The 16728-nt window shown below is 36.1% G+C and overlaps 1 protein-coding gene across 2 annotated transcripts in view; it reads left to right on the forward strand.

Moving 5' to 3' along the window:
- The window catches only part of SPAG16 (sperm associated antigen 16), a 1036541-nt gene that overhangs the window by 718183 nt on the left and 301630 nt on the right, over positions 1 to 16728 (forward strand). For both annotated transcript variants that reach the window (XM_040476151.1, XM_040476150.1), the window contains one exon: positions 16630 to 16695. In XM_040476151.1, the coding sequence (XP_040332085.1) occupies positions 16630 to 16695 (66 nt within the window). The remainder of the gene's footprint in view (positions 1 to 16629; positions 16696 to 16728) is intronic.

A 16728-nucleotide genomic window follows, 5' to 3' on the forward strand; every position in this document is an offset into this window, starting at 1 on the left:
TAGTAAAAGAAAATTTCTCTCAGTCATATTCCTTTATGTGGAATCAAAAACTTATGAAGATAAGTACATGTCTGTATTTGAATATATTTTTATGTATTTAAATATGTATTTTATATGGTAGAGTATATATTTAAATACAGAGTCACACAAAAACATATATATTCAATTTTAAATGCATGGGAAATAATGGTATGGATAATCCAGGAATCATTTTCACTTCTATTTGAATTTAGAATGCCTTGCATGACTTTAAGGCATATTTATCTTCTTGATTAAAGTTTGTTTAGCCCAATATTAAAATGATTCTGCACTACTTGAAGACACAACACCTGATCTTGAAGAATTATATCTGCAATATGCTGGTTAACAGAAAGAAGCTATCTGAGGGTTAAGTATTTTATACCAATTATCATCCATAAAGATCAGCAACATACTGATAAATGAGAATTGGCTATAAATTAAAATCAATCATTAAAATAAGGACATGACTGAAAATAAAATGGAATTAAGAAAATGGTCTAAAGTAAAAATGAGACTATTTCAATTAGTTTTTTCTTAGTTCTATTCCTGTATGTTTGTGGGCACATGTATGTGTGTGCATATGTATTTTGAGAAAGAGCATGTGCCATAGTGAAAAGATCACAGGCTTCAGATTCTGACAAGTGTTCAAATACTGAGTCTGTTAATTTTAAGATGCCTAAGCAAGTTACTTGGTGTCTTGTAGTTCTTATAATAGCATATACCTTGGACTGTGATTCTGGGAATTTAACCACAATGACATATAAGTTAATAGTTTACTTTTGTTGGAACAAACTCAATAAGTAAGCTGGGGCCAGATCACAAGTTAGAGAGGTTTGTATGCAAGATGATGAATTCAGTTTTTGATACAGTCAGGGATCATGCAATTGTACCATGATCAATAGCAAATTGAATGTAGAAAAATCTGGGCTGGAGATAGAAGTTACACAGGCACCTTACATATGTGTCAGAGGAAGCTGTAGGCATGGACCAAGGCCCCTTGGGTAAGGGTATAGGAAGAGAAGAGGGGAGAGCCTAGAATCTAGAAACAACACTTAGAGGAAGAACAAAGGAAGTGTTAAAAGCAACACTTAAAGGAAGCCGAGAAGATATTTATTTTACATCTTATAATTTGATGGTATGTATATACCATCCATAGCATTAGACTCCACATACAAAGAAACAAGTTTGAGCAAGTAGAGAAAAAGTATTTAGTATGAACAATAGGTCACAGCAGTCTCTGGATACCTAAAGGCAAGATTACAACTGTATTTTGTAAAGGACTGGAAGCAGGAATAAGAAGACTTTGGGGATCCTGAGCTTTTGCTCTCTCGCTCTTTCCTCTGTTTCTACCTGTGTGTCTTCTTTATTCTTCTATAAACTTTATTTGTTCCTCTGAACACGTGTTGAAAAGAGTTTCGTTCTAGGTTTTAGGCTTCATCCATCCAAGAAGTCACTTCAACATGAAAGTACAATTTAAGTCCCTATTCTGAGCTTTGGAAACAAGGTATTATTTCATGAATAAATCTTACACATTTTTGCTGACTGCCCCAGCACGACTGCAGTCCTGTGCCAGAGCCCTTCAGTCACTTGTATGGAGAGTGCTGAGTTCTCTACTCCCTGTGGCTGTGCAGGCAGGCTGACTAGCCATGTGCTAAGAATACTGACTCCACTGACCATTTTCAAATAAATAAAACACCACACTGGAAAGCATGGAATCAGGCATATTGCATGGCTGCCAAAGTACCTAAATGGTAAGAGGAGCCCTTGATTTCCAAGAAGCAGTTTAACTGAATCCTATTCCTTCCTTCCTCCCATGGGCTCTATTCAGTCATTCATAGTTTTTTTCTATATCCTATATCTATATCCATTTTTTCTACATTTCCATAGAAATCTTGTATTACAGGAAATACAACCTGCTTTTATTTTTATGTAGAAACCAATGCAGTAATGCGTTATTTTCCTATCTGACCCTCAACTACTCTCTTTTCTTATCTGGGCTGCCCAGGGTATACACTTCCCAATAAAGCATTAGCACATTAATTCTTGCATTAGGCTCCATTTTCAAGGGAACTCAGGCTAAGAGAGACAGCTTATTGTTTAGATAGACTCCAGTACACCTTCTGACTCTCTCTGCATGGTGAAGGAAGGCAAAGTACCCCCAGCCTGCCTCATAGGATCAGGTAATTCTATAAAGCTTAGTGGGCACAAGGGAGGTTATTTCCAGAAGAGAAAACAACAAAAACAAAAAAACACTACCATCAAGTCAGATACCCCAAAAAATATCTGACAAAAATTAAAAGTATAGTTGGGTTGCCTGGGTGGCTTAGTCAATTAAGCATCCAACTCTTGATTTCAGCTCAGCTTATGATCTCAGTTTGTGAGATCAAGCCCCGCATCTGGCTCTGTACTCTTGGCGTGGAGCTTGCTTGGGATTTTCTCTCTCTCTCTTTGCCCCTCCCCTGCTTGTGCACTCTCCCTCCCTCTCAAAATAAGTAAATAAGCATTAAAAAAGAAATGGAAAGTGTAATCTGCTAGGTATTACTCCTCCCCTGTGGATCTGATAATTGCAAGTGTTTCCATTTCATACTTTTCTCTCTTTAAACAGTTGAATGAATCAGATCATTTGAGGTATCACTATAAAGATTATATAATTCTGAGAAATAATATTATTGGGAAATTTATTATAACATAGTTTTTATATATTGAAGTAGTGACATGATATACATAGATATATAGTTATATAGGTACAGATTTTTCTCTATGAAATTAAAAATGTGTAATTAGGGGGCACCTGGCTGGCTTGGTCGGTGGAGCCTGTGACTCTTGATCTTGAAGTTGTAAATTCAAGCCCCATATCAAGTGTAGAGATTACTTAAAAATAAAGTCTTTAAAAGTAGAAAGTATATAATTAGTTTGAATGTACCTTGAATGTACATGTAATTACTTTCAAATGTAGCTATATGCCCTTATCAAAATAAGTTTACCCTTATAAGGCATATTTTTTGGATTTCTAGAAACCATACATTCCCTGGCGCAATTCAATTTGCAGAGGTAAGGTAGGGAAGATACTAGCACATTTGCCTTCTCTGCCATTATGTAGGGCAGCAGCAACTGGTGAGGAAATGAGTTAGAGCTTGAGGATCCATTTTTGTGTGACCTGTGGGATCTGCATGTAGATCTTTCAAGGCCCTCAAATCTCTGCCCTTCCATTGTTTCTTATAAGCCTTGTACATACATAGTCAAAAGCAAAGATAGCCTCAGCAAAATAGAAAGTAATATACAAAAACATAAAATGCTTCAAAATTAGATCTTCCAACTAATGTGAAAAAAATAGGTCACTAACTTTTTCTTCATTTCCCACCTCACTATCAGAAGCCACTATTTAGCTTTCTTTTTCTTTAATGCATTCAGCAAATTGTATTAAATGTATGATATGTAGAGCATCATAGAAAGGCTATGAATACTAACCAAATTATATATCACTGCCGTTGGCAGTAATAATCTCACAGTCTGATAGGGAAATCACTTTGTTTAAATAATTTGTTATATTCTGGATTCATGATGTTTAAAATGCTAAATTTTACTACAGTTATCGTGTTCCCTTACTTATAGCAATTCTTAAATGAATCAACTTAGTAGAATTTCAGGGAAGGCAGCAATCCAAAAACTTAATCATTGTGTTTAAATTCTCAGTAAATTTCAAGCAATACCTAGAATCTGGCAATCTTTGTTGAAATGGCAATGCTTAGGGCAAATTGGAAAAACAGCTAAGATGTTTTATACTGACTAGATGAAAGACAATGTAGGGTCTCTTATAAGTCATAGTCTTTTGTTACTTATTTTATTAACTACATTCTTTTAGCATCAGACTTCAGACTCAGAAGAATCTAGGAACTGGAGATCAGGGAGAAGATACAGACTTTTTTTAACCTAAACCCTGGCCCCACACCTTTGATGCTTGCTTCTGATGAGAAAAGAAAATTTAAAAAGAAAATTAATTCTGACTAGTTTAAGTAGCTATTTAGGTCTCTACACAAAATAATGTACATAGTTGGAGGAATATGGGCTTTGCAACCAGTAAAATTGGATTCAAATCTATGACACTCCTTGTTGTGTAAATGTGGGCAATTTATTCAACCTCTTGGTGTCTCTGTTTCTTCATTCTTGAAAAGGTGATAATAATATTTATGATAAAGTTTTTGTAATAAATAAATCATATCACTTAATATATGACCCTAATGGGGTACCTGGCATATGGTATTAAAAAAAGTGAGGGAGGCCATGGAGTATTGGCAGAAGAATTTTCTGAAGGCTTGAAGCCTTAAAACCACCAATAAGACTTCAGTAGAAGATCCTAGTTCCAGAAATGTCTCAAATAAGTCCTTAAGAACAAACAAGACTTTTAAAGAATGTTTGTTCTTTAAGAATACTAACTGCAGGAAAGATTTTAATTTTTATGAATAAGTTATGATAACAGTGTTATGCTTGATTCCCTTTGTTGATATACTTCTTCAAGACACATATTATTTAGGCCAAAGTACTCCAAACGTCACCTTAAACAGTTTCTTCCCTAATCATAGGCAAGTTTCTCTAAGCAGAATCACCTGGTGCTCAAACCAGACTCACCAGGAAGTTTTGGGGAAAAACAAACAAACAAACAACAACAACAACAACAACACAGGTGACTAGGCATACCCACAAAGCTCTTTTACAGTAGATCTGGAGTGCACTTCCAACAAGATCCTAGGTGAGATTGGGTCTGGGACCACACTTTGAGAACTCCTGTATAAGGAAATTGTTTCTTAGATGCTTTCAAATACAATGTGAAGCATAAAGTAATATAAAATAAATGGAAACATACTTATGCATATAAAAACTAAATAATAAAAAGACATATATATTTAGAGTAACCATTTCCTTTCCACCCCTTCTCTGAAAACCACAATTCAACTAAGACTTCTTCAGAAGTAGGATCCTTCCAGAAGTAGGATCTCACCGAGATTCCAAGATGCATAGTACTTAGATCCTTTAATTTACTTTTACTTAACAACAGATCACTTGCTGGTTGAATTGTGTCCCCCCAAAAATGTATGTTTGAGTCCTAATCCCCAGTTACTTGTGAATGGTCCTGGATTATAAATAGACACTTTGCAGATGTTAGTATTTAGGATAAGGTCATATTGGAGTAGGGTGGGCCCTAATTCACTGTGACTGATGTTCCTTATAAGAAGACAGAAACAGACAGAGAAGGCCATGTGAAGGTGGAGGTAGAGATTGGAACACTGCATGTGCAAGCCAAGAAATGTGAAGGATTTCCAGCCATCACCATAAACTGAGAGAGAAGCATAGAATATACTCTTCCTCAGAGCCCGCGAAAGGAGCCAACGTTGCTAAAACTTTTGTCTCAGACTTCTCCAGAACTGTGAGAGGATAAATTTTTTTAAGCCACCCAGTGTGGTACTTTGTTATGGCAGCTCTAGGAAACTAATACAGACTCTTTACCCCAGGACCTACAATATTCTTGTTATGCCCAGAATTCGTGATCCCCAAAGACCACCAGGGAGCCGAGTCCGATGCAAAAGCAAAAGAGCCTTTATTCGAGCTAGCTTGAGCTCAATCCCCTACCTGCACCGACGCAGCCGTGAGATACCAGGGAGAGAGAGCAAGTTTCAAAAGCACAAAGGTTTTACTGGGGTCTAGGGGCAGTTGGTGAGGTAATGGCTGTGGCCTCAGCCGATTGGCTGGGGAAGGGTCGGAGTCCAGTTACGCAGGTTGCAGGTTGCTGGGCGTGTTTTGATCGGGAAGTTTGAACGGGTGAGCAGGAGGTTACTCAAGGGGAGGAGGCGTGGTCAAGGTGAAGGACACAGAACAAGATAGAGTCGGCCGGCATAGGCCGGCCCTTTCATTCTCAGCCTACCTCTTAAATTTGCTTCAAATCTCAATATTTTGTATTGTATTTTCTCTCCCACTCATTTTATTTCTTCATCCTTAGGAGGGCAGAATTAAAGAACGAAAAAATGCAAGAAGAGGGTGGGGCAAGTGTAATCATCTCAGCCTGAAATCACTAGAACTCAAGAAAGTGGTACCACTATGAAAATACTCTTCTGACCATTTTCCTCTGGTTCTGCATCAGGTTTCTCAAACTCTGGATCTTGTTTTAATTATCCTGCACCCTTAGTTTCAATGTCCTGGCTGAATTATTTATTTTTGGACCTGATTCTTGGCTCTCCTCCTGGCTTCTCTTGCCCTTACTCTGGGCTTTGATACCCTTTGCATTTCCCTGCAGCTGGACCTTGTAAAACTTTCCACTTGGCCTTCCATTTTGGCTCAGGCCACTTGGATTTACTCAGTTCTTCCCTGTCTATTCCTAAATCCACTTTTAACAATGCCTAAGAAGTCTGCTCACCCTTGTTTTTTCATAAGTAAATTTCCCTTCATTATAAGATCTTTCACATCCTTCTCCACTACTTTTCTTCCCTTGTACATGTCCCCTGACTTTCAGGGCCCTGGTAGGTTGACTCTCCCTATTACTTCCATTCTTCTATTTTTAGGCTGTGGTTCCACTGTCTTCATTCAGTAATTTCCCTACATTCACCCTTTTCTCTTCCTTATCATGTCTTCTGTCTTCAGGACATCATCCCATATTCATAATTTTCTTTAATACCTGTTTCACTTTGTTATTCCTTTCCTTGTTGTGTTGCAAAACATAATGTCTTGTTCTCAACTCCACATTGTTTGCAATGTTTCCTGTAAATGCCCCACTTCATAGTTTCCAAGAGAACTACGAACAACGTGAGGCTGTTGGTTTTACATACAGAGGTTTGTTTTGTGAATGCAGGAGAATTTAGATGTTTTGTCAAGGAAAAGGTATTTCTACAGACAACTTTGGTTCATTTGATGCCCCCTGCTCTACCCAATCTGTATGTTCTACTTAATCATTGTGATGGACATATTGTGACAAAAGCTCATTTTCATCAAAAGAAGTTCCCAGAGGGTTTGCTTCTTTGATGAAATGGAATAATTAAATAGAGTCTAGAGAAAGGTGGTTGGAAATATATGTAGTAACAATTTAGTCAGTTTTCATGGTACTGGGAAACATTTTTTAAAACCCTCCCTTCTAAATGGCACCCAGAGCTCCATATGAAAGCTTTTTCTCCTTCTAGAAAAAAAGCTGGTTTCTTCAGCAATTCAATCTAGAACAAAGAAATAAAAAATACTATGTACTAAAAAAAATCCACAGCAGAAATTATGTAGAGGCAAGGCAAACTAACATTAATAAATGAAGCTAATTAGACTTGATTTGCATATTTAACTCATCTTAATTACACATGGATTCAGCAAACATTTTAAAAGCTGCAATCAATCTTTCACAGACATGGTTATTTATATGAAATAACAAAAACCAGGATCCTTGTTAATGATTATTCTGTCTCCAATTTATATGCCAGTGAGATTGTTTCAGTAATAATAATGGAATATATTTTTCTTTAACAATTTGTAAACCTATAATGTTAAAATTCTTTAATGTCACAAAGTTATTTTTAAAAGATTTGCAGAAAATATTAATGTTATATAAATTACTCCATTACATTAAATATTTGGCCCTGTTCAATTAAAAGAGGATCTTTGTAAAATTCTTTGACATTAATTCTTAAACTTGATAACTAAGGTGGTAGCTCTAATGGAATAACTACATCTAACTGGTAATGAGTAGGAGGATATTTTTCTCACAGCTGGTATAAACTTTAATTCTGCTCACCTTTGGACACAGTTTGCTTTGCCTTCTTTAATAGCGATTTTCCTTGGTCCTAAAATTTGAAATGAAAATGCACAGAATGCAATTGCACAATATAATTCTCTTTAACCTCAGTGTTTTATTTAGATAATTTTTTCTGAAACAGTTTTAGCTATTTTACTCTAAGTAATTATTTTCTAGAAATAAATATACACCGGAATAATTCTATGGGGAGACAGTGCCTCTGTATTGTGATGTGAGGGACTGGCAGGGCTGATGGGGTGGCACAGACAGTGCTGCCAACAGGAAAAAATGGTACCTGTTTTCTGTGCAATTGTCCAATGGGTGTGACATTCAATGATTAGGGCTCTACTTCCTAGAGTTCTTCTCCGTGAAGATTCTTTTGTAAAAACCAAAAGTACTGAGAGGGTAACCCTTGCCCTTTCATCTGAATTGCCTTGAAAAGGTGGAGGTCATGTGGTAAAGGAAAGAAAAGTCGGTGAGAGGCAAACTTATTATTACTTGCTTAGTAACTTTCCTTGGAATGGCCTGTGTGTGTGTGTGTGTGTGTGTGTGTGTGTGTACTAATTCAAAAATATTTATTGAATACCTCTTATGAACCAGCTCATCTCTGCAGTTATCATTATGAAGTGATGAAGATAAGGAACATCATCCCTGCTATCACAGAACTTGTAATCTGCATATTGTTACCATGTAATAATTAACATTTATTGAGTACTTGCTATGTCTCAGGCAGCAATCTAAGCATTTTATATGAATTAACTTAAATCCTCACAATGGCACCATCAAGTAGATACTCTTATTATTTCTATTTTACAGATGAAAAACTGAGGCTCACAGTATTCCAAGGACGTAATAAGTGACAAAGCCCAAATTCAAATTCAAGCAGTATCACTCCAGACCTTGTGCTCTTAACCATTAAGGTTATATACATGGATAATATTCATCTGTTTAGATATATGCTCAAGCATGACATAAAAATTCAGGGGCTCCTGGGTGGCTCAGTTGGTTAAGCCTCCAACCAGCTCAGGTCATGATCTCATGGTTTACTGGTTCAAGCCCCACCTCCGGCTCTGTGCTGACAGCTCAGAGCCTGGAGCCTGCTTCGGATTCTGTGTCTTCCTCTCTCTCTGCCCCTCCTCCCCTCACGCTCTGTCTCTCCTTCAAAGGTAAATAAACATAAAAAAAAATTAAACTTTTCATTCTGATATTACATATTAGCTCAAAGTGCATTAATATAATGTATATAAATTCTATATTCAGTACAATAAACACTATAAAATAATCTTACAGTTTGATTTTTGCAACCAGCTAATGCCCTAATAGCTATTGCACTCCTAAGATATTTTATGAATATTAGAATAAAGATATCTTGCCCCTTTTGTATGACTGAATTATGTCCTTTCAAATTCATATGTTGAAATCTTAACCCTAGCACTTCAAAATGTATTGGGAAATAGGGTTTTTAAATTTTTTTTAATGTATATATTTGAGAGAGAGTGTGAGGGTAGAGGCAGAAGGAGAGAGACACACACAAAATTTGAGGCAGGCTCTGAGCTATCAGCACGAACCAAACTCGGGGCTCAAACTCATGAATTTGAGCCAAAGTCAGATGCTCAACTGACTGAGCCACCCACACACCCCATGGGAAGGAGATAGGGTCTTTAAAAAGGTAACTAAGGTTAAATGAGGTTGTTGGGATGGGCCCTAATCCAATCTGACTGTTGATCTTGTAAGAAGAGGAGATTAGAGCACAAATACACACAGAGGTAAGACCATGTGAAGATATAAGAAGAAGATGGCCTTCTACAAGCCAAGATAAGGCCTCAGAAAGAAACTAACTTTACCAACACCTTCATCTTGTATCTAGCCTCCAGAACAGTGAGAGAATACATTTTTGTTGTTTAAGCTACCAGTCTGTGGTACTTTGTTACGGCAGCCCTAGCAAACCAAAACGTCCTTACTCCTCTCTGTGGTGTCAGAGAAGGAGACCACCAGTCAATACCTGAAACCAAAAAACTGAATTTATCATATACTTCAATGAAGAAGAGTTATCCTAATTAAGCCAATCCAATTGCTGATTTTATATCTATTTTTTGTGGACAATTTACTTTGAATAGTATTGATTACACAGGCAGGACTGGGTTATGTTGGTCTTAGAAGAATAGTTTGTGTTGGTTATTGAGACTTTTTGTCTCTTTTCAAGGTAGAAGAAGGTTAATATGAGCTTTGGGAACATGTGCACTGTAGTGAAACTTTGGCCAGTTGGCTGAATTTCAAATCATGAGTCTGATGCTATTTAGCTTTTCAAGAAGTGTTCACAGAAGTTAGTTGTCATTGATTAATTAGGTAGTTTTAAAACCAGTTCTGGTGTTTACTTGTAAGCAGGGCTATGGAACTGTTAATAATTGATTAGACAAGTTTAAAACTAGTTCTGGTGTTTGTTACCATGACAATGGGCCTTTTCCTAGAAGAGTGGTGACTTTTTTTTTAATCTCAGTGGCCAACGAAAAATAAGTAAAACAAGAAATTGAAAAGAATACAAATTAATCTACAACTGTGTAGATTATTTGTGTAGGCACTATGCTAATCTTTACACAAATTCCACTGCCTGTAAATGGGAATTTAAAGTATTATGAGTTTTGTACAGTAGATTAAAAGAGTTACTGTATATAAAGTACTTAATGTGGTGTTTTATATAAATGAGAGATATGACCAATAACTTTCCAATGAACTGAATAATAAAACCTGCAATGTTAATCCAGTATCACATTTTTTAACACTACAGTATACAACCTCTCTTAACAAAATGCTCAATAGTGTGATTTCATTTATGCAAGAACTAAGGTAGATAACATGACACAGTAAAGACGAGTGAATGTATGTGCACAAAATGTCCCAGGAAATGTGCAAAAGACACTATTACAGTTGTTGCATCTAGGGATGGCCTGAGATAGGAAACTAACTTTTCACTGGATAGTGTCCTATACTAATTTTTCAACTATGTTCCTAGATTTCTTTTCTCCGATAAAATAAATTTAATTAAAAAATGTGGGGATGTTTTTACTAAGAAGGTCATGTGGAAACTCTCTGAAGTGATAGAAATGATCTGGATCTTAATCTAAATGGCAGTTACACATATACATACATAGATAAAAATTCTATGTTTTGATAAAAATTCATTGAGCTAAGACCCTAAGATTTGTGCATTTTACTATGTGTAAATGCACATATATGTTGTATGCCACTAAAGACACTTTAACACACCAAAAAGATATTTTAAAATATAGCCTGTTTAAAAACAAAGGCAAAAGTCTGAGTTGGGAGGCTTACTTTATATGTTCAAGTCTGTTTTTTTTTTTTCCAAAAGAATGTTGAATCCATTGGTCAAATAAATAAGTCCTTATGAAGAGAAAATAAGTTAGTGAATATTCACTCTTCAATGATTTTAGTGATGGTATTTTTGGGTGCTTAGTTTATGACTATTTGTGATTTTATTCTATGATTATTTTATGATTTTTAAGTTTTTAAGCTTTTTTTTTGTCTTGAGTATTAGGCTTCTAATAAGTATTATTTTAATATGTTTTCAACTTTTCACATGGTGGTATTAATAGTAGAAAAGCTTTTCATAAGACTAATCTTCCTGCATTTTATATATAATCTTCCTGCATAGGGTTTATGTCAGTCAGGTGAGACTAAGTTGTATTACAGTGACACACAACCTCCAAACCACTGTAACATTTATATCTTGCTCTGGGTGTATGTCCTCCATATAACAGAAGGAGGGTTCTGCTCACTGACTCACCTAGGATCCAGAATGATCTAGCAGGCACCTTGAATGCTCTGGTTTCTGCCAGAGGGAAAAGATATCCCTTGATATTGTACTTCTTGTTAAGTGCTATACAAGTCAGGTTGGAAAGAGCAGGAGAGGGGTGTTACATGTCATTTTCACTCAGCTCTTTGGCCAGAACTTATTATGTGGCCCCACTCCACCGCAGGGGGATGAGGAGGTTCACCAGAAAGAAAGAATATTGGAAAAATTTAGCTTTGAAAATGGCATTAAAAAGTTGCCTCCACCTTCTCCCTTCAAATTCTTTCACATTACTGGTTAGATGACTTTGTGATTACAACAAAGAGGAGCTACGACTGTCTTGCCTTTGGCACTCTGTATCTCTGCAGTGGTGGATTAGTGCTTCTGTTTTCTCATCTCTAGATGAGTTGAGATCCATGCCCTTGAGTTGCTGTGAGGATTAAATGTAATAACAAAAGTAAATAATTTAGCACAAGATGTTTTAGTCACATAATGAACACTGAAAAAATGTAAAGTTGCCTCCTTCATCTGGAGTCATCAACTGTCTTGGCAGAGTCAAAGTGTAAATATGCTACAGGGTTGGAGCCAAGTTACGACAAAGGAGTTGAGAGGAATAAGACTGTGCACATTACATGTCATGATTAACCAAAATCAAAATAAATATTAGGAAGAAGACCAAGATATGTATCCAAAAATAAGATATCTGGTGAGGGTAGATTTTTTTTTTCCAATTTTCAGTTGTGATCTCCATGTAACTGTTTACTTTTTTACTTAACAACTTTTTACCAAATTATACCACAGCTGTCTTGGGCCCTGGGGATAATAAGAGTGGTGGACAAGACAAATAAGTTTCAAACAAGTTTCTCTTGTGGAGCTATATTCTATTGGGAGAAAGCTAACAACAAACAAAGAGACAGATTTTTAAGCAATTTTAGTTAATGATGAATGATATGAAAGAAATAAAGCAGAGTGGCCTATTCATTGGCTACCAATACCTGTGGAAGGAGTCTGGAATTTATTCTGAGCGATGGTAATGTTCAGATGGCTGTTAGCAGGAACATGGTGTGATCTGATCCAGGTTTTATTGATCACTCTACTGGCTGTGAGAGGAATAGATGGGAAGTTGGATGAGAGTAGAAGTGAGGAGACCAATAAGGTTGCTCCTGCTGTCTTTGGGCTGCATATGATGGATGGTTTCCTGCACACAGTGGTAATAGTAAAGAGAGACAGAGGTAGGCAAAGTAGGGATCTATGCTGAAGAAGAAGGTGATATGCTGGATGAGGGAAAGGAGGGGAGTGGGGGTAGAAAGATAAGTATTCTAATTCTCAGGGGTTTTTTATTGCCTAATATTTTTTAAAATTTTTTAATGTTTATTTATTTTAGAGAGAGAGACAGACAGAGCACGAGCAGGGGAGGGGCAGAGAGGGAGACACAGAATCTCAAGCAGGATCCAGGCTCTGAGCTGTCAGCACTGAGCTCGATGCAGAGCTTAAACCCACTAACCGTGAGATCATGACCTGAGCCGAAATTCGATGCTTAACTGACAGAGCCACCCAGGCGCCCCATACCTAAAGTTTTTTGTTTGAGCAACTGGTGATGCCATTTACTTAGAGGGAAAGATTTGGCAGAGTAAAGATAGGCAGTTGAGACATAGTAAGTAAAAAAGTCTGCTTTTGCATACTATGTCTGACATGCTGCATCACTAGCAGGAAACAGATGATACATGAAGTAAACTCAAGTTGAATGTTTACAGAGATGTGAATGGGATTAAGGGACCAAACACAGCAACCAAGAGTTAGCAACAATGGGAAGTCTGAAGGGGCAGGGCAAGGAGAGCATTACTGGACACATTGGAGCTATAGTCATGGCCAAGGACCCACATAGTAGTGGAATTAGGTAGAAAACAGGACCAGTGACAATATCACAGCTGAACAGGAAGAGAGGTAAAGCGGTCATTTATCTGTCCTCTTTATCTTTCTGCTCTTTCATATCCTATTGATGCCCCCTCTGGATGAATCCAACCAGACACCCAAGAGCTTGAGTGCCCAAAGCGATGTTGTTGGTAGAGAGCAGGGCACAGAGTAGGACAGTGCCACATGGGGAGTGAATCTGACAGACAAATAGAAAAGGCAGCACCAATGCCTCTACTACTCTTTATTGGGATCTTTAAGAAGGCAGGAGAGCTAAGGGCAGAGATTATTTGAAAGTCATCAGCATTTCGGTGGTCTATGTTGCAAGTCCAGGGCTAATATTTGTCAGGCTGTCACTCTGTGTTAGGCACTCCATCAACATTTCACATGCATTTTTCCAATATAATTCTCAAAACAAGACTATAGGTTAAATATCATTACCTCATTGGCACGGTAATGGTATTTAACCTATAGGTTTGTTTGGAGAATTAAATGAGGCAATTGGAGCACAATGAAGTGAAGCAATTTGTTTAAGGTCACACTGCTATTAGGTAGCAGATCCAAGAATTAAGTCCCAGACGTTTCTATCCCCAGGGCCAGTGATAGCAATCATCACTGCACACAGCTTCTCTGAGAGAATTAAATACTGGTGCAATGACATGTTGGGTCACATGTGTTTTTTTTTGTTTTTGTTTTGTTTTGTTTTGGCTTTTTTCTTATAAGACTCTTCACTATTCCATTTTTTTTCCACTTCTTTGAAAGAAAACAATTCTGACAAGAATTCATCAAAGAAGATATTCCAAATTTTACTATCTGATTTGGGTATTACTTTTGATTAAGGCTGTTTGCAGACTAGAATATTAGTAACCTACATTTTCCCTCTTCCACAAAAAGAGTAGATTCACTTTTATCTTGGGAACAAAGCTGGATAGAAAAGCTTTTTTTAACTTTTCCTAATTCATGAAACATTTATCTTCAAGTCAGGTTTTGTTATAGCAGCACAAATGTGGTCTGTCAGCATTTCCATTATAACCCCATATTTCCAGGGCTTTTCAAGAGTGCCTTAGAGATTCTACTTTGAATTAAAACTTGGCATTCAGGATTTGAATCAGAAAACTCCATTTTCCTTAACAATTAATCAAATAGTTTAGAGATTCTCACTTTAGAAGAGCATCAAATGTAAAACTTTTACTAATGCAAAAAAAAATTTTGCTAATTTAAATATATAATATATATATATATATACATATATATATATATACACCCTCACTATGCAAGTATAATATTATACAACTATATATGATATTAGTTCTCAAAGAAAATTAACTATAAAAGTTCCTAAGACAATATATTAAAGCTAATTATAACTTTACTTTACTTTGCCATTTTGGCTTTGTAAGTAATTTATTTCTACTTTGGGTATTTAGAGAATTTGAAATTCTCAGCATAATTGGTTTAAAGTTGTAACAGTATCAAGATAATTGAACCAGAATAACATGGGCAGGGGGATCTGGAAAGAGTACCAAGATGTTTCAACATATTTTTGTGAAATTTAAATTCATGTGGGGAAATTTTGCATTCTGTGAAAAGGGATTAACAGCAAGCATTAATTCTGTAAATAAATATTTGAAATTTAACTTTGTGAACACAACAGTAATAGGACTAAACAGAGCTTAGTTATAAAGCCTGTCTAACTTTTCTTAGTTCCAAACTATCCATGGATGTCCTATAGCAATGAGGAGACATGATGATAATACTCTTCCATGTCTCATTTTGTAATCTTTTCTGTAGTCTTTCAACCAGCAGTAAATGGGTTTAGGACTAAGTAAATACCAGGTAGTGAATGAGAGGAGATGAAGCCTTTTAATAAGCCTGTTCTCCTGATTGACCTCTCCCCAGCCACATTGGCTGCTTTGTTCTAGAAATACACTATGTAAAAACTCCTCTCTCTGAGACATTTGCTTTACCTTTTCCTTCTTCCTGGAATTCTTTTTCTCTTGATGTCTGCTTGGTTTTCTTCAATTTTTGTTCAAACCTTACTTTTTAAATGTAGTCAAACCATATCATTCCCTTGATAATTTGGTTTACTCTTAGCCCCTCAATCCCAAAACCCATGATACCCCTTACCCTATCTGACTTTTCTTTTTTTTCCCCAATACTTATGATCTCCACAAACACACTTTATACTTTTTAAAATATCTATTCCCACCCTATCCCCTTATAATATAGGGTGGATGAAGACAAGGTGCTTTGTTTTATGTTATGTTTTATGTTCAAGGTTCTTTGTGCCTGACATAGATTAACTGCTCAAAAATATTTGTTGAATGAAGACATTGTTCAATTACATCTGAATTTTAGCCCATAACAAGATTATACAAACAATATTCCACACATGACTTTCTCTGGTTCTTCTACAAAATTTGTGTTATTTCCATAAGATAATTAAGAATGTCTTTTGAACATTGGTGTCAAAATTAAAAGTCCCCATATTAAAATCCCCCATGTAATGTGTTGTGAGCCAAATTTTCTTGAGATAATTTAAACTGAAGTTTGGGAATTTTTGTGGCTAATAATTTTAGTTATTGTTTGGAAAAGATGACCTGAATGGATAGATGTGAAGTATAGTGTTCATAAAACAAATGATTATTTTGTGTTAAAAAGAATTTACATGTGTTATAACATTTTTATCATGTAATGATATTAATGACAAACTTTCAAAATTCAGGAATTAAAATGTGATCTTGTATTCCATAACAAACAAAAGAACCCTACATACTTAGCTGTGATGGAAATGAGGTAAAAACAAGAAACCTCTGTAAATGTTGACCCCATGGCTTGAAAACTATGCTAATTCTCACATAGTGAGAATTCACCACCAGCTCAGTAGCATAAAAGTGAGGATACTTGAATTTCAGTCCATAGACCAGCATGTATAACACACTTACCAGCACAGCCATGTCTGATTTTGAATGGTAGCTGATAGCAAAAGCTAACATTTTCTATCATGAGAATGTATAATTTCATTATTGGACTAAACAATACTTTAAACCAAATAAAATTAATTATCTTTTTATTTCTGTCACATATTTGGAGAAATTTATTTGATTTTATTTCTGCTTTGTCTTCCTAGGGTAACTGTGAGCAATCACTTTATGGTCATATGCATTCTGTCAATGATGCCACCTTCACTCCTAGGGTGAGTTCAGTTCTCTGGATAAATTATTTTAAT

This window comes from Herpailurus yagouaroundi, unplaced genomic scaffold (genome assembly GCF_014898765.1).
Source record: "Herpailurus yagouaroundi ecotype Mexico unplaced genomic scaffold, PumYag 140, whole genome shotgun sequence".
In the NCBI taxonomy this organism is placed as follows: Eukaryota; Metazoa; Chordata; class Mammalia; order Carnivora; family Felidae; genus Herpailurus; species Herpailurus yagouaroundi.